Below are 23,907 nucleotides of genomic sequence, written 5' to 3' on the forward strand. Positions count from 1 at the left end.
GGCCCATATACAGCCTTAGAAGAATTCCTGCCAACAAACCTGATCTTGTCCTTTTTGATAAAGCCAATGAATTTATTTATATCATTGGATTTTCTGTTCCTTTTGACAGCAATGTGATTGGCAAGATTCAGGAAGAGCATGATAAATATGCTGACCTCGCCTTTGAAATGTCTCGCTTGCATCCCAAGTACACTGTCGTCAGGCTACCCATTGTTCTCGGTGCCTTTGGTTTGGTACCTCCTGTTCTCTTGGCGCAGACCAGGAGAGTGCCCGGGTTCTCCACCGGGAGCACAGCCCTTCTGACACTGCGGGTAATGCAGAAGGCTGCAGTGTTGGGGAGCCTTCATATTCCCCGAAAGTTCTTAGTGGGTTCGACTAGGCAGTGTTTCCTGGGAGAAGTCCCATTCGCTGCGTGTAGAGTGGGCGAGGGCCCTGAGCTGATGATGAGCCTTACCAGCCTGACTGTGCCAGGATCACCCGAACCCTCTCTGCTGCATTTTCATCTTTAATCTGTAAAACATAAAAATAAAGAATGCGATAAAATTGTCTGATAAATGTTCTATTTTATTTAGTGAACGATGCGAAACATTACGATGCTAAGCCACAACTAGTTTCATATCTTCTCAATATTCGTTGTCCTCCGCCGTTAAACAAAATAAGCAAGTTGGCATTTTCAACATTTTGAGCAATATTTCAGCTACAAAACACAAGTCAGATAAATGATGGATGGAAAGCTGAAAGGTTTTGGTGAAACTCCAGCACCGGCAGGATGCTAGGATGGACCGAAACAAGGGGAAATATATGATATTCTTATCAACGATAAGCGAATTCGTTACGTCAAACGGTCTCGACTGTTCACTGGGAATTTTGGTGCTTTACACGACAGGGTTTCCCTTCGATGTACCTGTAATACACCCTGGGAATTGTGGTGCTATAAATGGTTGGGTCTCCCTTCGTTTTACATCAAGTGAAAGTTAAGTAAGAAATATTGGTCGCTGTTAATCCATGAAACAGATGATAGTATACGTTGTAGCCATATCACGATGGCGAGTAAAGCAGCAGTATGGATTGGTAATAGCGTTCATAGAAACATAATTCTTTATAAGAGCTACAGTTAGGCAATGCAAATGCAAGATATTGTTTTAATTCTCTCGCAACACTAACTCGTTGAATACATAAATGTGAGACAATAACAATAAGCGTTCGCAAGATTAAACTACAAAAATATCACAGAAAATACGCCTCAAACGTTTGTACCGTTTGACCTTTAAAACAGGAGATCGAGCAACTCATGAAGCAAAGAAATGTGCCTAGCTCTAACTTTTCTTAGTGAGTGAGTTTAGTTTTACGCCGCACTCAGCAATATTCCAGCTATAGGGCGGCGGTCTGTAAATAATCGAGTCTGGACCAGACAATCCAGTGATCCACAGCATGGACATCAATCTACGCAATTGGAAACCGATGACATGTGTCAACCAAGTCAGTGAGCCTGACCACCCGATCCCATTAGTCGCCTCTTACGACAAGCATGGGTTGCTGAAGATTAATATTCTAACCCAGATCCTCACGGGTATCTAACTTTTCTGAAATAACATTGACTTTCTGAATTGTGCAATTTTGAAAAAGTGACGTTTATCAAGGTAGACAAACGTACGATGTAACCGGACAGAGGTATATTAGGCTGTTCCATCATCAAGCCTATATATAAGACTACTTACCATGCATGTGGACTTTCGTCAGCTCTCCAGTATGTTCTGGGTCGTACTTTGTTTAGACATACTTAATGATTTTGTTAGCATATACAGACAAATTACCGCCATACCTATCGACCCAGGAACTCTTTTCTCGTTATTGTTGCTGAACTTTGCATAATTAGCAAATTTCAGTAACAGGAACGAGGAAAGCGTTTATTAACATCATGTACATGTTTGAACACAATCCGTTGATGTGTCGGAATTACTCGCCTCTTTGCGTCAATAACGCATATAATGAAACACAACAAGAAATATGCGGTATATATTGTTAGTTGTTCGGTAGTACCCGGAATAGCTGGTTGTGGCCTCTGGCATTGTCATCCATGGAAGACAGGAATGTCCTATGTATCATAAATGACCCTTACAACATCTCGTCGTTCATGCAGCGTTCGAAATAAACGTCGGTCCTTAGGCCCGAAGCCGACTGAAAACCACTCCTACCCGCAGCGGGTCCTTATAGCCGACAGCTTTTTCATACCTAATAACTAAGAGTATTATTTCCATATTAAAATATAGGGCCTACACTTTCTGATCAGGACCCACAACTTTTGGTTCTGGATCTTTAGGGCCTGCAGCTTTTCAGGGTTAAGGGCAAACACCGCGTCCATGTTGCAACAGCGACGTACCTACTACCTCAAGCGTATCTTGGATACAACGCTACACTGTTCACGCTCATCTGGTCGTTATTGCGAAAGGGTAACCCGGCTATATAACCTGTTCCCATTCAAGAACCAGCATCACTGTCACTGAGTCACGGACTGGAGACGCTGTTTAACTGTGGATCTGAACGAACATGAAGGTTAGTATATTTTACAGATAATATCTCTTGTATCTGAGTTTTAGTGGTTTACATTACTTTTAAATATATATTCCATTCAATAAATTCGATCCGTGTGAAGACAGGGCCCGGGACGATTTGTTTAATCGTTGTTTTAGGTAAACCAGCACATATCTACGTAATATATACACTAACAGTGTATTTTACGTGTAATAGATATATATGTTGTAGATATTACAAGCCATCTCAGTGGTGTTAAAAGACATTCCTCCCCAGACGCTGTGAATGGTCAGTCAACGCCTTGTGGTTCGAGCAGGTTTTACTAGTGCGTCTCTCCATTTTGTGAATATACAGGCTCACTTGGTTTCTGGGTCGGTTAAGGGGAACGGAGAAAAGTACTGAATTTTTTTGAAAGATCTTGAAGAAAAATCCATGTATTTTTTCCTTCCTGTGTTGTTACTGGTTCTGGGGCTTGGCAAATGTATTCTGAGAATGATTCCAGTGACGCGTACGGTTTAGCTGGCATGTTCATGAAACATTCTCTTGACCTATCATTTTGTTTAAGGAAAGTATTCAAAATTCTGACAATGTGGCTTTTGTTGGGAGAAGACCGAAAACTCAAAGATCTTGTGAACAGGACACTCTCATCGGAAGAGTTTGCCTTTTCCTTTCAATGATAGCAATTTGATGAGGAAATGGAGACCACCAGATGTACCTGGTGATAACGAATGGAGGGTTTTTCATCAGGCTGTTCTTCTAAATTCCTATAAAAACATGTTTTGAGTTTGTCACATGAAACTCCTTTGCCCATTTTGGCAAAAACAATACTTGTGGCAGAGACATTGTCAGGTACACAGTATGTGTGCTTCCACTACGTTTCCAGAGACTATTCCTTTACGGAATATTACAGATCAGATCATGGTTTGCCTGACACTATTAATACAGATAAAGGCTTCAGTTTTATGCCAGGTGTATACCAAAAGGCTATGTGTCTGTTGGGCATAACTCGGTCTACTGAGAAAATCAAAGCCATTCTCATGAATTCTCCTGTTCTTTCCTATGTAAGTCACAACACACTGATCTTTCTTCATCAAATAAAGAACAATTACCGAAGGACTGGTTTCCTGTTAACTTTTAGTTTCAACTTTGGAATCCACACGTGACAATGTGCATCATGTCGGACTTCCCTTTCAGTTCAAGCTAACAAGCTGAAAGACTTTTCAACAATGTGTTAAAACACACTGAAAATAATGTAGGTCCAGTAAGTTTTCACCGTGTACCTAAACTTTTGGTTTGTTGACGACATTTTCAGTGATCCTCAGTATGGATGATTTAGAGAAGAGGAAGTTGATTTTAGAGTATTATAACAAGGACATCAGATCAGCTAAAGTGATTTCAAGTAGAACAGGCATACCTTTGTCCACTGTTTATCGTGTTTTGAAAAATATTGCAAATGGATATGGCATTGAGCACCAGGGAGGCGCAGGTAGGCCCAGAAAATTCACTGTCGGTGACAGGAGGCGACTTGGTATTCTTGTTTCTAAAAACAAACGAAGGAGTTTAGAAAACTTAAGGCTGGATATAATTGATAGAGGAACTGTGGCTGTCTGTAAGGAGACAATTAGAACTGAGCTGCATGCAATGGGTTGGCAGAAAAGTCGAGGAATTCCATCACCGATCATGAAACCTGAACAAAAGGAGCGAAGGTTGAACTGGTGCTTACAGCATAGAAATTTTAACTGGGACAATGTGATTTTCTCAGATGAAAATTCTGTGTGGCTGTTTCCTAATACACTGAAATTCTGGACCAAACAAACTGAAAAACTTTTGTATCAGCGCCCAAAGTACAGTCCGAAATTTAACGTGTGGGGTGGCATATCTATGTTAGGGACAACGCCCCTCTGTGTATTTGAAGGGAATATGAACAGTGAGCGGTACACAGATATTCTCGAGGGACATTTACTTCCATCTGCTCACGTGTTCTATGGAAAGTTTTGGATTTTCCAGCAGGACAACGACCAACAACATCGTTCAAAGCATTCACAGGCCTGGTTTCGGACCCAAAATATGACATTATTAGATTGGCCAAGCTATAGCCTTGACTTAAATCCAATAGAAAATGTTTGGGGACTTATGAAGGAAAGTGTCAATAAGAAAAATCTGACAAATATTGCTGAAATGAAAGAAGAGGTGGTCCGATATTGGGACAGCATGGACCACGACTTTCTAACTTCTTTGATCAGTAGTATGCCCCGCCGCATTGAAGACTTGACAAAACACTAACTGTTCACCTGTCTTTGAATCTGGAGTTATGTTCTACTGATATTCACATTTAATACGTGAGTAATGAGTGAAAAAAATAAAAGTTACAATCTTAAATTCTCAATAATTTCTGGTTGTACTGTGAATGGTGAGCATGCGTGTTAAGTAATATTCTTACAAAAGTTACCAAGGTCTACAAACTGTGTACACACATGCATTGTTACACGTGACTGTATCGGGTTGGTGTCAGGTCCCCACCCTGTATTAGAGATAGTTGTACGATGAGTCGTGACAGCTGCAGCTGTTTACCCATCCAGAAACACACAGGCGGTTGAAGATGCCCTACTTGCTAACTTGAACTAGTTGTGGTGACTCGGTTTTACATCAAGTTCTATTTACCAACTATTGCTACCTAGAGCGTGAAAGACAAGTAGGTCACTTACTGTCCTCAATGAACCGTCAGTTACAGCAGACCGTGAGAACGTCATGGCGGAGGGAAACGCTAACGAACCGAGCGTTTCATTTTCTTCTAGGTAGAAAATATAGACGTAAAAGCTGCAGTTATTCTGCAAGTATGGTGATCTCGAAATCATATTTTAGTTTTATTTGTTTGCTTGTTGTATAACGGCCCACTCAGCAAAATTCTCAAAATATGGCGGCGGTCTACAAATAATAGAATCTGGACCAGACAATCCAGTGATCAACAGCATAAGCATCTTTCTGCTTGGTATACGATGGCATGTGTTAACCTGGGGCTCCTTTCACGTAACCATTGCACTAAGGTTACCTTAGTGACTTACGATCACCTTAGTGCTTCGTGAAAGGGGCCCCAGGTCAGCGAGTCTGACATTCCGATTCCGTTAGTTGCCTCTTATGACAAGCATGAGTTGCTGAAGGACAATTTTAACCCGGATCTTCACGGGTACATGTTTAAGAGTAATGTTTAAAACACAAGAAATGGTTTAATAGATGTGCTAAAAGTCAATAAAAAGGGTTGTTAATGTTATTGTTTACTTCCTCTTTTCAGAAAATAATGTAATTCTTGAAGCAATGACAGTAAATATATTATGTGAAAATGTAGTTTGTGACTTTTCTACCTTATTAATACCGCAGTTGAAACTATTGCTAATTCCCTCTCTACCAATATAACTCAGTCAATAAGCCTTTTGCTTAAGTATGTGTGTCTGAGTCATGTCATTAAAATTACTCACTCTTTAAGATTTAGAAGTGAAAGGCAAGTAGCGCCAGGGCTCGAGTTCTAAACATTCTACAAGTATTATATAGTTCCTCAATGGTTTTCATCCAACATAATGAATAATGACATGATTCCAGATGGCTGTGTACACCCTCCTCGCTATCGCCTGTGTCCTGCCCACTCTGGTCCTTGGCTATTCTGCCGGAGCCGGGAAGTCAGCCTGCATCAACCTCACTCCTAATCACGACAACACCACCGCCCAGAACTCAACCGCGCCATACACGCTCACCGTGAATACAACCTCCATCATAGAGGGAGGGGTGGTTACAGGTAACATTGGGTGTGATACAACGAGTGTGTGCTAGAAAGGTAGGGGATATCAGGAATCATGTTGACAGGGATGGGTGGTTACAGGTAACATTGGGTGTGATACAACGAGTGTGTGCTAGAAAGGTAGGGAATATCAGGAATCATGAAGACATCTGCTGATCCATGTGGTGTTTGATATCTTCTCATCTGTGGTATTGACCAATAGAAACAATATGATCATATCAGCAAGAGAGGAGGAGATCAAATCTAATGGGTTCCAAGCGTTGATGGGATCAGATGGTGGCGCTTGGTTGTAAGAGATCATTTACAGTTAGCAGCCAGTGTCACAAATACCGGATAAATCACCTCTGTTGTCCCGATTTACTGGAATGTTTCGAAGAATGCTTCTGATGAGTTGACCCACATCATCCTGACGCATGCTGTTTCCCCTATTTAAGGCGACACCAGCGAGTTCATTGAGAACGGCATGTGGACTGTGACGTTGAAGTACCCATCCCAGACAGAGGATATGTTCGGACTAGTGGCCATGGCCTGACATAGATGTTTTGTCAAGCAACTAGGCCCCTCAGTAAATACTGGATTGTGATTGGTTAACCAAAGTCATTCAGAGGTATATAATCATGCCATACACCTCTGATTTTCCAACACAGTATGTACTTGATCTTAATAACGCGGGTATGGTAGAATGGAGATAAACGTACTGTGTTGGAAAATCAGAGGTATATAACGAAATTATAATAGCTCTAGAAATATGTATTTAAAACCTCACGCTACGCATTCGGTTTTCAATCAAATTTAGAGCTATTATAATTTCGTTATATACCTCTGATTTTACAACACAGTATGTTTATTTCCTAATCTCCTGAAAGATTAAACGTTGGCCGTCACATCGATTTTACTGGTGATGGGAGTTGGGAGTGAACCATGACTCGTCATGAAACATGGCATAAGACTAGTAGCCAATTATCCAGTGTTGATGGATTCATGCAATGTTTTTTGCAAGTAAATCACTTGCTTTCATTGCCAGTTATTCCTGTTGTTCCACGTCGTAACAAACCGTCACATGCTGTTGTTGCATAGTATAGCGTTCCAAGAACAAGAAAAACACTGTTTCCCCAAACCACCTCTGATTGAAACACCTGGTCAGGACAGAACCTACAAGGGAGGGTCATTTGACAATACCATCTGGACGACATTCTCACAAGCTTTGTTGGCAGGTTTGGAAAGCGTGGCATCGACCATCCACAGTCATACCATGCAGGAATCGTAGATGGTAACCACCAGCAGTTCAACACCTGCCATTACCAACAATGTGCCAAAGCCTTTCTCCCACTGAACGCTTCGAAAACTTTATAGGGAGACGTGTGCATCAACTCATATCCAACCGACCGCATTCCAAACCGAAACATGAGTCTCATTCAGCTATTCAGACAATGACCTACTTTTCAGCCGATCCGAATTTTCTCGTGTGAATGTGAAAAGAGACACCACAAACAACTATGGTTACACTGAATTCCAATTCCTTGTTTCATAAGAGAATAGTATTTACAATTAAATATTAATTTTGAACTTTAATAACATCGTATTTCTATATTTTATGGCGAGGTGTAGGCAGCATGACCTTAACTAAGACGTCACAGACTGTCCCTGTTTGATGAGGTCGTAAAATGATTCACAATTCATCTGGCTCACTGGTTACACCTATTATGTGTTCTTTGCGCTTATTCAGTGTAGTTTTGTATCGCACAATGTGATTGATATAATATCAAATCCGTACCAGACCGCCAAACTTTTCTAGCGGCAGAGCCTCGTTTTGAGATTTCCACGATTTCCGTCTGTCAGAGCACGCTGTACGACAGAGCACGCTGCACGACGTGTTTGTAAGGATTAGAAGGAGCGTAGTGTTGCAATATACAAGTGCTTAGATGTATCAAATAATACTGATTAATATTTATGTATCCAGTTAAATGAATTGGTCTCAAAATTCTGGACTGGTTATTGTACTATGTTGCGCAACAGGACGAAACCCAATCAGCAGGAAACGAGACTGTTGTGTAATCAATGTTTTGACTTGCCTGAACTTGGTAAGGAGCTGCAAGGGGAGTGAGATACGTTCCCTCAAATCGCCACTTGAAGATTCATTCGCAGTGTACATTGTCGAGTGTTACACACATCGGCCCCTATGAGTTTTGGAACTTTATGCCTGTACAAGTGTCCATGCTACCTATACACCAGTTAAACAATGAAGTTATCACACTTTGTCCAGATCGTCGGCGTCAGGCATTTGTAGACGTTCTAGCTGTCCACGGCAGTTTGACCTAATAATCAGACCAAACGTTACCCTTAAACGTTGTCGTTTTATTGCCGATAGTTCCTCTCCAATATTACTAGTTTTTTTATGTTGTATGTTTCAGTTACTCTGGAAACAACAGCCGCCGGTGGATACTTCGAGGGTTTCCTGGTCCAAGCCCGCTGTACCAAGTGTACCACTGCCGACACGGCCATAGTGCCCGGGACATTTGCCAAGTACAACGCCTCTGATGATACCATTAAAACAATGGACTGTGAAAATGTAGCCAAGGTATGCTTGAAATCATTGAATGTATATAAAATAAGATTGCCTTTGAGAAAGCTTAGTAACCTTTTCAATGGCTGACGAGTTTTATCTGAATCTAAGCGAAACTCTGTGACATTATCGATTCCACAGAAGTACAGTACTGTACATGTTGAAAATGGACGTGTATTGTGTATTGCTTTGTTCATACTTAGAACGCCATCACCCACACAAGTGAAGCAAAGCAGAACAATACCATGTTCACCTGGACGGCGCCGACTGATTACGACGTGAAACAGGGCATCCAGTTCAGGTACGTTAACCAAACAGATATGACATGAACCAAATGCCCTAGTATATCGGCTATACCATGCTGATTCTTTGTCAGCATGCAATCTATAGGGGTATGGGTGTGTGTTTGAGTGTGTGAGAGTGTCTGTGAGTGTGTGTGTGAGAGAGAGAGAGTGTGTGTGAGTGAGAGACTGACTGACTGACTGAGTTTGGTTTTACACCGCTTTTAGCAATATTCCAGCAACATCACGGCGGGGGACACCAGAAAATGGGCTTCACACATTGTACCCATGTGGGGAATCGAACCCGGGTCTTCGGCGTGACGAGCCAACGCTTTAACCATTAGGCTACCCCACCGCCCCTGTGAGTGAGAGATAGATAGAGTGTGTGTGTGTGTTATATTCTGCAATGCTGTCCAAAAACATCCATTCCATCATGACTGTCTACAATTCAAGGTATATACATAACGATAAGTATTTCTGACTGGGGCATCATCACACAATAATCTGACCATGAAAAGCTTGCTTCAGTTTCTGTAGGGTGACGACTTCACATTCACTTACGGAGTACAGACTTACAATGAATCTCATATATAAGAGTAAAGAATATTGATGTAAAAACATTGGTTGTGTGTTTACAGCGACATGCTTTGCACAAATCAGCAACACACTCAAATTGTGACACAATCTATTCCACTTCACTCAGTACGGTGGTCCATGTAGAATGGAGCCTGTTGATGTAATTCCGCTTGATTTAAATGCATCTGCAAAGCGAACTTGATTCCATATGTTTTTCTCTACTTAATGCATTTGCCTGATCGTCATTCAATATAATGTCAACATATTTTATATTTCCTTGGGGCATATGAACATATTAGCTATGGTGATGGACATGCTGCATGGTTAGGTTAGGTGATATACTCTTGAAACATCGTCTGGGCTACAAATTCAGTAAAGCCCCCTTACAATTACAAGGAATAAATAACACGGAAACAGATCGTGATTATCTCCTCATGCATTCATCTCTCTCTCTCTCTCTCTCTCTCTCTCTCTCTCTCTCTCTCTCTCTCTCTCTCTCTCTCTCTCTCTCTCTCTCTCTCTCTCTCTCTCTCTCTCTCTCTCTCTCTCTCTTGCAAAATATGCATATATTGAATAGGATATTTGAAAATAGACCGCAGCACCAACATGTCATGTCATTTAGGCCAAGAGTCTTTATCTTGCTCTATTTGTAGGAATCAATTTTTTTCCAGAGCTGTGATTGTGAAGAGTAAACTAACATGGTGGAACACGGTGATGTCTGCCGAGATCAGCGTCTCCAAACCCACCGGTTCCTCATCACAGTCTGTACTGGGGATGGGTGTTTTCATTGTCTCCATCACAGCGTCTCTCTTACTGTAGGAGTTCACTGGTGTCTGTCACATCAAAAAGCATCTTTATATATATATTGTTTTGTCTTGTCTACTTTTAGCAAGAAGGAAATTGAGTAATTTCGGCAATGTGTTTTGATTCTGCCGGTCAAGATCGGCATGCCTCGATAAGTGACCATAAATCTTTTGAATTTACGCTTTATGTAAATCTATATTTGAATGTAAACTGTATTAAACAGATACTAGCAATGTATATCCCCAAACAGCTTTGTCAATTTGGATTCGTCTACGAAACTTTCAAAACGTCAAGAAAACTGTGATTTATATGAAAATGAAGTGTTGAGTACAACCATATTTCTAACAGAAGATGAAAGTCATGTACTGACTTATTGCCCATGTGATGCAGTAGAACGTAACTTGCAGGAGTGAAGAACTTTTTTTAAATCAGTATTGATCGCAGAAATATTATATTCATATTCAAATTAATATATGTTCCTTAAACTGTCATTTTGTCACAAAAATGAGATATCAAAATGAGCTCATATATACTATGGACCAGATAGCCTTGAATTCTAAATAAACCATTTTGCAGTAAGTCAACATGTGTTTTGTTTCTTTCTAAAACTTCACGCAGACTTTTCTACAACAGGTGTTACACCCAAACCATTTGAAGATGGCTCTTAAAACATCCGCAGTTTAACTGTAACGCATAAAGTTTATCTCCAATGTAATCCTATAACCTTAAATGTATTTAAAATGCTTGTTAGAAAGCAGTACACAATTCTTCATCAAATGAAGACAACCTATCAGCCTAAATCTAGCTACCAACTTATCAATACTATATCCTACAGTAAAATTTGATCAATGAATGATAAGCATTGCCACGAATGTCCCCATGTCTTAATACCAGTGCTGGACATACTTTAACACTGTCCTATCATTGATTGTCAGTGATCCATTCCTATAATTGTGACCGCTGTTTTGTGTTTTGCTCACGATGGAGTATGTAACCGTGTTAGCGTTTTGTATTTACAAAAGCCAAGAGCTGTAAAGAAACTATAATTAAATACATTAAATGTGTACAAATTGCTGTAATTTAATATATTCACAAACAATCCGTTGTGTTTAGTGAGTTTTGTCACGTGATGATATTTGTTAAAATATAGAGAGCGTAATGTGAACACTATTGTACAAATAAAAACAAGAATATATATTTTTGCCAATCGGGTTTTAGTCGAGACATACCACGCCTCTTATTCTGATCACACGAAAAGGCTAACAAAACAGCAATAAATAACTACCTGTGGTCTGTTGGGGCGAATCTCTCCTAATATAGTTATCCACTTGTGTGAAATGTCACAAAGACCCAGCTGTGTAACAGTGAGTGAGTGAGTTTAATTTTATGCCGCTTTTAGCTTTTAGCAATATTGTACCCATGTGGGGAATCGAACCCGGGTCTCGGCGTGACGAGCGAACACTGTAACCACTATGTGTCCCAGTCCACCCAGCTGTGAATGGGTACCTCGTAAGGATGAGAAAACCGCAATAACTCGGTGCGCCTAGTGGCTGCAAGATTTGAATACTCCCCAGGGAGTTGAGATTGATAATACGATGTGCCGTTGAGATTGACATCCAGTGATCGAGGGAGAAAATGTCAGCGCCTTGAGCATCTATTAGATACATATGTGCACTATATAAAGATCCTATAATAATAATAATTTACACAATGTGATTAAAAACGAGTTTTCTGACGTCACGGTACTGTCTTGAGAACGACATGCGAACGAAAACAAAACGGTTATTAAAATGAGAACGATGCATCCCCGCTCCACGCACCTCATTTCATATATTTTTGTTTATTTGTTGTTTAACGAACAATATACTCAGCCGTATTTCAATCAAAGCGACAAGTAGATAACCGAGTCTGTACCCAACAATCCAGTAATGGCATCCTGATCAAGGATCTCCGCATCTGCTATACAATATACATGCATTAACCACCAGCAAGCCAGACAAGCCGGTTTGGTCAGCTGACAAGCTTTGGGTTCTGAAGAACAACGTTCATTCTCTGATTGTCGTGTCTGATAAAAACCCATGTCTGGAGAACTGGAGTGCATTTGAACAAGTGTGGGAGATACTATTTCTCGGATCAACAATGCAGAATTTCAGCATCATTGATCATGACTTGTGGTTGAAAAGGCGACGTTGATAAACTCACATCAACAGATAATCCTTTCAGAAGTCGTGTTGCACGAGCACTATGTATAATAAACATGTTCGAGCATGTAGTGTTTAATATGCTGAAAATGGGTAGGGTCGGAGCATTCATGTATGACTGCATGTTTTAAAAGGATTTCAATATGTCTCTCAGGCTCTTCTCGGTCTCAGTTGCCTTGGGCCACGTCTGAAGAATAAAGAACATCCGGATGTATCCTAGTGTTGTGTAAACTGCCTAGATAAAGAAAGTATCACACACCCATGATTGATGAAGCAAACAACGAATGGCTTTCCGAGGGGGATATTTTGACGTTGATATAGTATACGTGTTTGGGGCTTTAGGTTTCCAGTGGTTCAACGACTGTTCAGTAATGTTTTGAGAACATTTGTTTAAAATACAAATATTCAAAATGGTGTATGCTTTTGTTTGTCCCGGAGGTTAGTATGCCTGAATAACCCGTTGGAAAGCCATAGAGCGGACACAGGACGTTTACACATATCGTCCTGTCAAACGGTTTGGATATAGTTTCCCCAAAGCGATTAATCTATTGAACTATGTTCAGATATATAATATTGTTTGGTGGCTACGTTTTATTGTATCACAATGTATCGTAAAAATTTAACTGTATGTCCCTACATTTTCTTACACAGTGATCAGAAATAAATGATGGAGAGAGGAAGGTCGGTAGAACAAAGGCGTTAAAAGACGGTACTTGTTGCCACCCTGCCTGGCCCCACGTGGGCGCTGAAACAACAACTGCGCCTGGGCGGTTATCCATGTCACCCTGCCTGCCTCGACATGGGCGCTGAAACAGGAACTGCGCCTGGGCGGGTATCCATGTCACCCTGCCTGGCTCGACATGGGCGCTGAAACAAGAACTGCGCCTAGGCGGGTATCCATGTCACCCTGCCTGCCTCGACATGGGCGCTGAAACAAGAACTGCGCCTGGGCGGGTATCCATGTCACCCTGCCTGGCTCGACATGGGCGCTGAAACAACAACTGCGCCTGGGCGGGTATCCATGTCACCCTGCCTGCCTCGACATGGGCGCTGAAACAAGAACTGCGCCTGGGCGGGTATCCATGTCACCCTGCCTGGCTCGACATGGGCGCTGAAACAAGAACTGCGCCTGGGCGGGTATCCATGTCACCCTGCCTGCCTCGACATGGGCGCTGAAACAAGAACTGCGCCTGGGCGGTTATCCATGTCACCCTGCCTGCCTCGACATGGGCGCTGAAACAAGAACTGCGCCTGGGCGGTTATCCATGTCACCCTGCCTGGCTCGACATGGGCGCTGAAACAAGAACTGCGCCTGGGCGGGTATCCATGTCACCCTGCCTGGCTCGACATGGGCGCTGAAACAAGAACTGCGCCTGGGCGGGTATCCATGTCACCCTGCCTGTCCTCGACATGGGCGCTGAAACAAGAACTGCGCCTGGACGGGTATCCATGTCACCCTACCTGGCTCGACATGGGCGCTGAAACAAGAACTGCGCCTGGGCGGGTATCCATGTCACCCTGCCTTGCCTCGACATCGACATGGGCGCTGAAACAAGAACTGCGCCTGGACGGGTATCCATGTCACCCTGCCTGGCTATCCAAGAATGCGTCATCCATGTCACCCTGCCTGCCTCGACATGGGCGCTGAAACAAGAACTGCGCCTAGGCGGGTATCCATGTCACCCTGCCTGGCTCGACATGGGCGCTGAAACAAGAACTGCGCCTGGGCGGGTATCCATGTCACCCTGCCTTCCTCGACATGGGCGCTGAAACAAGAACTGCGCCTGGGCGGGTCATCCATGGGCGCTGAAACAAGAACTGCGCCTGGGCGGGTATCCATGTCACCCCTGCCTGCCTCGACATGGGCGCCTGCCTGGCTCGACATGGGCGCTGAACTGCGCCTGGACGGGTATCCATGTCACCCTGCCTGCCTCGACATGGGCGCTGAAACAAGAACTGCGCCTGGGCGGTTATCCATGTCACCCTGCCTTCCTCGACATGGGCGCTGAAACAAGAACTGCGCCTGGACGGGTATCCATGTCACCCTGCCTGGCTCGACATGGGCGCTGAAACAAGAACTGCGCCTGGGCGGTTATCCATGTCACCCTACCTGGCTCGACATGGGCGCTGAAACAAGAACTGCGCCTGGGCGGGTATCCATGTCACCCTGCCTGCCTCGACATGGGCGCTGAAACAAGAACTGCGCCTGGGCGGTTATCCATGTCACCCTACCTGGCTCGACATGGGCGCTGAAACAAGAACTCCACCTGGGCGGTTATCCATGTTACCCTGCCTGGCTCGACATGGGCGCTGAAACAAGAACTGCGCCTGGGCGGGTATCCATGTTACCCTGCCTCGCTCCATATTGGCGCTGAAACAAGAACTGAGCCTGGGCGGGTATCCGTGTTACCCTGCAGCATGTCACTTTGACTCGGAGGATAACAAAAATGTTATTTGTCTGAGTCCCGTAGCTTATTGGTGTTAAAACGTGTTAATATATTACCTGGCGTGTACAAAATTTGCATTGGGCGTTTTATTCCGCGAACTAAACACCAGCCCATAATAAGGATCGTGCCATGAATTCGACATTGAACCACCTGTATATGCATTTTACTTAGTTTGCATGTGTTTGGGTGCGTGTGTGTGCGTCCGTGCATGCATGCGTATGAGTGTGTTTGTAGTTGAGGGCAAACATAATGATGCAACTTGTTGATGACAAATAGATACACCATTGCTATGGTAACATCATCCCCACGTGAGCAGGGCTTCCAATTAACGACATGATCACTCTGACCGCATGTGTCACCACCGACTAACGTCCTACCACAGACTGCATTCTGCTGCTGCTGCTGTAACTATCCGAGGTATGTAGTAAATGAAATATTGCCTTCCATGATGTACGGAGATATTATACACAGTATAGTGTTACAGTTTCGGAACTTGCAACAATCCAGGCACACTGGGATTCCTCCTTGAGGGTAGATTGTTTTTGAACATATTTCCAAAAGTGAAGGCAAAACGAAAGAGCGGGCTCGTGAGTTGGTCTTAGCCACGAATTAGCAGCCTTTCAGTTAAATCGAAGGGTTAGCATTAAAAGATAAGAAACACTGCTTTTGATATATGTCAATAAAACATATGTAAATAAAACATATATCCCTCCATAAATAACCATTACTGATTAAAAGAGAATAGACATCGATCTCTACTGATACGTGAAAAATACTACTATGGAGAAGAATGGTACAAATATGGTACATCAAGCCAAAGGATATATTACATTCACTCACTCACTCACACACGCACACGCATTTCGTGTCGTGTCATTATCTGTGTGATATTCTTCTATTGGAAGCTCACTTGCAAAATAGACATATAGTGAATAAGATAGTTGAAAATAGACCCCAGCACCATCATGTCCTTTGACACATATTTAGGCATTCCTGCTCAGCAGTGAAGTATGTTGGGGCTAGAGAGTATGTACTGGCTAACTCCACAACTCACGTCCCCGCAACCTTCTCCCCTCTGGCCCCACCGTCAAGACCACAGTGTACCTGTTCTATTCGTGAAAGGTTGGGTGACGTGATGAAAGGGAAATAAGAATCTCGCCACGATCATAAAAAACCCTGTATTACACAAGTTCAATGAACAATCTTATTTCTCAAAGCATTCTTATAATAATGAGAAGATGTTCGGTTTCCTTAACCCAACGAATGAGGACCAATCCACAATCTGACATTGAACAAACCAACTTTAATGTCTTATTCTGAAGTCAAGAAAGATACGCAAACACAATTATATGAAATATACCGTCGTTGTTTCATATATATGTCGTTTCAAGATATCAATGTTAGTCTCAATTTCTAAGATTAACTTGATTTTTATTGTGTCCATGTTGATATCGTTTTCAGCTCCACACAGTGATCTTCAAATGTGATAACTGCGAAAACATATTTCTGTCCTAGATGAACCCTTGTATAATCGTCGGAATCAGCGTCCTCATCCTCAACACGAGAGCAAATGTGTTCCACCTGAGAAACTGTATAGACATGGTTCCATCTGACCTGACATCAGTTGAACAGACCTCCTTACAACCCTACCGTGTCACAGTTTCAACCACGGAATATGAAGATGGCGAACCCGTTAATGGTTTTACTTTAAAGTACAACGTTCTTATAGCAGCTGTCAAACATTAGATGATGGCTAAAGTAAAGAGTAACAGATGTGCTTATAGAGGCAGTTGGGAAAGTAATGGTATGATGAGAGATGTGTATCAGACATGAGTGCCAGGAAGTAGGCCATTGGAGACCACACAGGCATGTTGCATAAGGATTAGGAGTATGTTTTCACCAATCGAGTTTACAACACCAGTTTCTTCGCATCAGCTGATGTTAGAATAGATACTTTGCACTTACTGCTGCTTATTGATTCTACTTTGTATACTTTGATCCGTGATAAGAGTAGGTCCTCAGTACCTTGTACTTGTTTTTTATCATGACTTTGGTCAGTGTAGATCACAGCTTATGTCCCTGTGGGAATCAATGGCCAGCATAAATCTCCAGTATATACTATGTCCCTAAAGGCATTCTTGTCAGAGTACTCGCGGTAACTTTTGCTTGCAACAGTGTGGAGGTTGCTGGACACGGTAGGAGGATTCAGTACCTCATACCCGCATCATGTGTAGGTTTGTGGACAGTACCTCATGCTCTGCGTCCCTGTAGCAATCCGTGGACAGTCTGCCCCTAGTACTTCATGATTTACCTCCCTGTAGCAATCCGTGGACAGTCTGTCCCAGTACCTCCTGTTTGCCTCCTGTAGCAATCCGTGGACAGTCTGCCCCCAGTACCTCCTGCTCTGCCTCCCTGTAGGAACCCGTGGACAGTCTGCCCCCAGTACTTCATAATTTGCCTCCCTGTAGCAATCCGTAGACAGTCTGCCCCAGTACCTCCTGTTTGCCTCCTGTAGGAATCCGTGGACAGTCTGCCCCCAGTACCTCCTGCTCTGCCTCCTTGTAGGAATCCGTGGACAGCCTGCCCCAGTACCTCCTGCTCTGCCTCCCTGTAGGAACCCGTGGACAGTCTGCCCCCAGTACTTCATGATTTGCCTCCCTGTAGCAATCCGTGGACAGTCTGCCCCCATTACCTCCTGCTCTGCCTCCCTGTAGGAACCCGTGGACAGTCTGCCCCCAGTACTTCATAATTTGCCTCCCTGTAGCAATCCGTGGACAGTCTGCCCCCATTACCTCCTGCTCTGCCTCCCTGTAGGAACCCGTAGACAGTCTGCCCCCAGTACTTCATAATTTGCCTCCCTGTAGCAATCCGTGGACAGTCTGCCCCTAGTACCTTATGATTTGGCTCCCTGTAGCAATCCGTGGGCAGTCTTCCCCCAGTACCTCATGATTTGCCTCCCTGTAGCAATCCATGAACAGTCTGCCCCCCAGTACCTCATGAATTGCCTCCCTGTAGGAACCCGTGGACATTCCCTCCCTAGTACCTCCTGCTCTGCCTCCCTGTAGGAACCCGTGGACAGTCTGTCCCAGTACCTCCTGTTTGCCTGCTGTAGCAATCCGTGGACAGTCTGCCCCCATTACCTCCTGCTCTGCCTCCCTGTAGGAACCCGTAGACAGTCAGCCCCCAGTACTTCATGATTTGCCTCCCTGTAGCAATCCGTGGACAGTCTGCCCCCAGTACCTCCTGTTTTGCCTCCCTGTAGCAATCCGTGGACAGTCTGCCCCAGTACCTCCTGTTTGCCTCCTGTAGGAACCCGTCGACAGTCTGCCCCCAGTACCTCATGATTTGCCTCCCTGTAGCAATCCATGGACAGTCTGCCCCTAGTACCTCATGATTTGCCTCCCTGTAGCAATCCGTGGACAGTCTGCCCCCAGTACGTCATGATTTGCCTCCCTGTAGGAATCCATGGACAGTCTGCCCCCAGTACGTCATGATTTGCCTCCCTGTAGGAATCCGTGGACAGTCTGCCCCAGTACCTCCTGTTTTGCCTCCATGAAGAAATCCGTGGACAGTCTGTCCCCCCAGTACCTCCTGCTCTGCCTCCCTGTAGCAATCCGTGGACAGTCTGCCCCAGTACCTCCTGTTTTGCCTCCCTGTAGCAATCCGTGGACAGTCTGCCCCCATTACCTCCTGCTCTGCCTCCCTGTAGGAACCCGTGGACAGTCTGCCCCCAGTACTTCATAATTTGCCTCCCTGTAGCAATCCGTGGACAGTCTGCCCCCAGTACCTCCTGCTCTGCCTCCTTGTAGGAACCCGTTGACAGTCAGCCCCCAGTACTTCATGATTTGCCTCCCTGTAGCAATCCGTGGACAGTCTGCCCCCAGTACCTCCTGTTTTGCCTCCCTGTAGCAATCCGTGGACAGTCTGCCCCAGTACCTCCTGTTTGCCTCCTGTAGGAACCCGTCGACAGTCTGCCACCATTACCTCATGATTTGCCTCCCTGTAGAAATCCATGGACAGTCTGCCCCTAGTACCTCATGATTTGCCTCCCTGTAGCAATCCGTGGACAGTCTGCCCCCAGTACGTCATGATTTGCCTCCCTGTAGGAATCCATGGACAGTCTGCCCCCAGTACGTCATGATTTGCCTCCCTGTAGGAATCCGTGGACAGTCTGCCCCAGTACCTCCTGTTTTGCCTCCCTGAAGAAATCCGTGGACAGTCTGCCCCCAGTACCTCCTGCTCTGCCTCCCTGTAGCAATCCGTGGACAGTCTGCCCCAGTACCTCCTGTTTTGCCTCCCTGTAGCAATCCGTGGACAGTCTGCCCCCATTGCCTCCTGCTCTGCCTCCCTGTAGGAACCCGTGGACAGTCTGCCCCCAGTACTTCATAATTTGCCTCCCTGTAGCAATCCATGGACAGTCTGCCCCTAGTACCTCATGTTTTGCCTGATTTGCCTCCCCAGTCTGCCCCAGTACCTTGCTCTGCCTCCCTGTAGGAACCCGTGGACAGTCTGCCCCCAGTACTTCATAATTTGCCTCCCTGTAGCAATCCATGGACAGTCTGCCCCTAGTACCTCATGATTTGCCTCCCTGTAGCAATCCGTGGACAATCTGCCCCCAGTACCTCCTGTTTTGCCTCCCTGTAGGAATCCATGGACAGTCTGCCCCCAGTACCTCATGATTTGCCTCCCTGTAGGAATCCGTAGACAGTCTGCCCCAGTACCTCCTGTTTTGCCTCCCTGAAGAAATCCAATGACAGTCTGTCCCCAGTACCTCATGATTTGCCTCCCTATAGGAATCCGTGGACAGTCTGCCCCCAGTACGTCATGATTTGCCTCCCTGTAGGAATCCGTGGACAGTCTGCCCCAGTACCTCCTGTTTTGCCTCCCTGAAGAAATCCAATGACAGTCTGTCCCCAGTACCTCCTGTTTTGCCTCCCTGTAGCAATCCATGGACAGTCTGCCCCTAGTACCTCATGATTTGCCTCCCTGTAGCAATCCGTGGACAGTCTGCCCCCAGTACCTTCTGTTTTGCCACCCTGCAGAGATTCGTGGACAGAGTAGGTCCTCACTACCTCATGCCAGAATCCATGTGAAGGGTTGTGGAAAGGGTGGGCCCCCAATACCTCATTCTTTCTTCACTGTGGGCTTTTGAGGACAGAGTAACTGGTACTTGTCTCATTGTGGAGGTTTGTGGACAGAAGGAGTGTATCAAGCCCATCTCCCTCTGGGGATTCATGGTCAGACCATGCCCACAGCCTCATGCTTTTCATACAAGCCAGCTATCAGCCAGTCAGCCTTTGTTACCTGGATGATACATAGTCGGGGTAATACATAGTTGGTGACTTTTATTGGTTGGTTTGTCTGGTCCAGTTGTGATCAATTACACACTGATGTGGCGTAATATCACTACTGACCCAATAAACACCACCATACTTATGTCGACATCCTCTGAATGTCAATGTTATATTTTCAGTGGTACTTTCCTCCACGGACGCTTCGACCACGTTCGTGGACTATTTTCTACAAGCTAGATGTCTCACCTGTTCTAATCTGACGGTGCCTGTTGGAACCTTCACCATCCCTACCGGACAGCCACCCAGCGAGATACTCGCCTGTTACAATACAATGGTAAATGCAAAATGTTCTCTTGTCAAGACACGTGGGCCTTCAAACAGATTCTCAGCCATCTGTTTGTCGTGAGGGACGGCTAAGATACACTGACTGACCGACTGAGTTTAATTTTACGCCGCTGTTAGCAATATTCCAGCAATATCACGGCGGGGGACAGCAAAAAAATGGGCTTCACACATTGTGCCCATGTGGGGAATCGAACCCGGATCTTCGGCGTGACGAGCCAACGCTTTAACCACTAGGCTACCTCACCGCCCCGCTAAGATACACACATGGTCATGCTTTGTCACTTGGCTCACTGTGAGTCATAATGCCCCAGCTGTTGAAAACTGGTTTATCTTGTCCAGACTCGAACACTTACGTGATGCGTCAGTGACATTGCTCTCTGAGACTTTAAACAACGATCTCTTAACGCATTGTATATTATTTATGCGTCCAAGTACAGTTTCTATACCTTAGCTTTTGTCACCAACACCCACCAACACCCTCTCTCGAACCTACGGTTTGCTTGGTTTACTGGACGTTTATACATGATAGGTTCCTCAGGGCTCAGGGAGTCAGTGGGCGGAGTTCTTATATCTGGTCATGGAGTCAGTGGGCGGAGTTCTTATATCTGGTCAGGGAGTCAGTAGGCGGAGTTCTTATATCTGGTCATGGAGTCAGTGGGCGGAGTTCTTATATCTGGTCATGGAGTCAGTAGGCGGAGTTCTTATATCTGGTCATGGAGTCAGTGGGCGGAGTTCTTACATCTGGTCATGGAGTCAGTAGGCGGAGTTCTTATATCTGGTCATGGAGTCAGTAGGCGGAGTTCTTATATCTGGTCATGGAGTCAGTAGGCGGAGTTCTTATATCTGGTCATGGAGTCAGTGGGCGGAGTTCTTATACATCTGGTCATGGAGTCAGTGGGCGGAGTTCTTATATCTGGTCATGGAGTCAGTAGGCGGAGTTCTTACATCTGGTCATGGAGTCAGTGGGCGGAGTTCTTATATCTGGTCAGTGGGCGGAGGAGTCAGTAGGCGGAGTTCTTACATCCGGCCATGGAGTCAGTAGGCGGAGTTCTTATATCTGGTCATGGAGTCAGTGGGCGGAGTTCTTACATCCGGCCATGGAGTCAGTGGGCGGAGTTCTTATATCTGGTCATGGAGTCAGTAGGCGGAGTTCTTACATCCGGCCATGGAGTCAGTAGGCGGAGTTCTTACATCTGGTCATGGAGTCAGTAGGCGGAGTTCTTACATCTGGTCATGGAGTCAGTGGGCGGAGTTCTTACATCCGGTCATGGAGTCAGTAGGCGGAGTTCTTACATCTGGTCATGGAGTCAGTGGGCGGAGTTCTTACATCTGGTCATTGAGTCAGTGGGCGGAGTTCTTACATCTGGTCATGGAGTCAGTAGGCGGAGTTCTTACATCTGGTCATGGAGTCAGTGGGCGTAGTCCTTACATCCGATCATGGAGTCAGTAGGCGGACTTCTTACATCAGCTCAGTACTTGGAGACCAAGTGCCCTGATTTTAATGAACTTTGCTACTTGCAGGCCGCCGTGACAGCATCATCCACAGATCCCAAGACAAGTGTGACCTTCACGTGGTTGCCGCCTTCTGGCTTCACGGACGTCGTTATCATGCGGTGAGAGTATAGGACATTTATTACATCCAGCATTTGCAATATCTACAAAATACGAACAACCATCACACTTCTGCGGGTCATAGACACCAACATATGAAACAGGCACCTTTGTCCCTAGTACCCTCAGATACAACGAATACTTTATCTTTATGTCAAACAAACCTTTAACATCAACTTATCGTGCTTTGTTATTTTCAGAGCGACGTTTGTTAAACACAGCACACTTTGGTGGGGAAATGTTGTTTCCCAGACAATGAACGCCATGTCAGTGCCACTAGAAATTGATGTTACTCTAGCCGTGACACGCCCACGTCCGACACGTCCGACACGACCGACACTACCCACGACAACATGGAGCCCGTCAGCCTCGCCCTACACTGCTGCAACATCGTCACTTGGTCTGACACTAGGGCTTCTCCTGTACATGCTCTTTGTATTCTAAATATGTGTAGCATTTACTGACCATAGCTCGATAAAACGGAATCCAACAGGATTAGAAACAAAAAAGTATATTAGAATCGTCTCTAATATTACTGAAGTTAAACTTTCATTTCATAACTTGTTTTAAAAGGCCTCTTAAAGTATTGACACCTGATTTTAGTACTGAACATTTTGTACCAGTCAGGAATAAATACAATGATATAATTGGATGTGTTAGGTTCTGTAACATCTCCAAAAGGTCTCCTGTACATCAATACAAACACAACTATTGGTCAGTCCAGCAAGGGACCCACAAAATCCCTATCTCAAAGACTCGGCATAATCCTCATTGAAGCCATTGAGAACTTTCAAAAAAAGGTATTTGAAATAAGTAGAATTAATACGACCTAGCTTCTCAAAACTCCAAAGATTTACTTTAATTCTTGCAGTCTCAGGAAAGAAAACAATATTTTTTAATGTTTGATTTTTGAACTGTGTACAACACTATCCCACACGACAAATGAGAATTGTCTTCCTGTCACATAGGGTATTCTTGTATTCTTGTTACCGTGAGTGTTGACATTATTACATCTCCAGCGGTTTAGGGACAAATGTGTCAAAACTGTAAGCAAATGTTCACGAGAAATCAATATGTGAAATGAATCCCTATTATAGCATCTTCGTGGAAGTTGGAGATAAGACATCATGCCAAAGTATGTATTCCCATATGGGGAAGTTGTCTACTTGTCTTTGTGTATATCAATAGCAAAAAGAAAACATGTAAACATGGCAGAGAAGTTTAAATTACGATGATCCGATATCGTTGCACACTAATCAAATATCCAATTCCTGTCCGCTGATTTATCCACCTGAACTAAACAGAGACCAGAGAAGTGAACATTATTTTTCTGAGGTTGAGATCCATGCATAAAGATGCAAAATGTGACAGAATATGCTTAAATGACAAGGTGGATGACTTTAACTTTCTCTTTGTATAATATATTCCACCAGCAGCTACACGAGAAATATTTTGAGGTACGC

The 23,907-nt window shown here is 44.4% G+C and overlaps 2 protein-coding genes and 1 long non-coding RNA gene across 4 annotated transcripts in view; all 3 read left to right on the top strand.

The window, feature by feature from the left end:
• LOC124292549 (putative ferric-chelate reductase 1) overlaps nucleotides 1-11,130 on the top strand; it is a 28,551-nt gene extending 17,421 nt beyond the window's left edge. Inside the window, exons 1-5 of one of the 2 annotated variants that reach the window (XM_046729683.1) lie at nucleotides 2,424-2,553; nucleotides 6,127-6,319; nucleotides 8,734-8,900; nucleotides 9,089-9,186; nucleotides 10,414-11,130. In XM_046729683.1, the coding sequence (XP_046585639.1) occupies nucleotides 2,548-2,553; nucleotides 6,127-6,319; nucleotides 8,734-8,900; nucleotides 9,089-9,186; nucleotides 10,414-10,561 (612 nt within the window). In that variant the 5' untranslated portion in view covers nucleotides 2,424-2,547 and the 3' untranslated portion in view covers nucleotides 10,562-11,130. Of the gene's footprint in view, nucleotides 1-2,423; nucleotides 2,554-6,126; nucleotides 6,320-8,733; nucleotides 8,901-9,088; nucleotides 9,187-10,413 lie in introns of those variants that run through there. The other variant, XM_046729684.1, reaches the window with a different exon arrangement.
• On the top strand, nucleotides 6,392-7,708 carry LOC124292550. Its single transcript, XR_006902477.1, has 3 exons — nucleotides 6,392-6,581; nucleotides 6,617-6,929; nucleotides 7,537-7,708. It is a non-coding gene; the product is annotated as an uncharacterized LOC124292550 (long non-coding RNA).
• A 1,437-nt stretch (nucleotides 11,131-12,567) lies between the features above and the next one.
• Nucleotides 12,568-23,091, top strand: LOC124292546. Its single transcript, XM_046729679.1, has 6 exons — nucleotides 12,568-13,185; nucleotides 15,471-15,611; nucleotides 16,710-16,893; nucleotides 20,668-20,822; nucleotides 22,355-22,446; nucleotides 22,645-23,091. Exons 3-6 carry the CDS (start codon nucleotides 16,710-16,712, stop codon nucleotides 22,886-22,888), a joined length of 675 nt encoding a protein of 224 aa, XP_046585635.1. The 5' UTR covers nucleotides 12,568-13,185; nucleotides 15,471-15,611; the 3' UTR covers nucleotides 22,889-23,091.
• Nucleotides 23,092-23,907: the final 816 nt, after the last annotated feature.

The sequence above is a fragment of the Haliotis rubra genome, unplaced genomic scaffold (genome assembly GCF_003918875.1).
Source record: "Haliotis rubra isolate DU_JTF1 unplaced genomic scaffold, ASM391887v1 Scf52, whole genome shotgun sequence".
In the NCBI taxonomy this organism is placed as follows: domain Eukaryota; kingdom Metazoa; phylum Mollusca; class Gastropoda; order Lepetellida; family Haliotidae; genus Haliotis; species Haliotis rubra.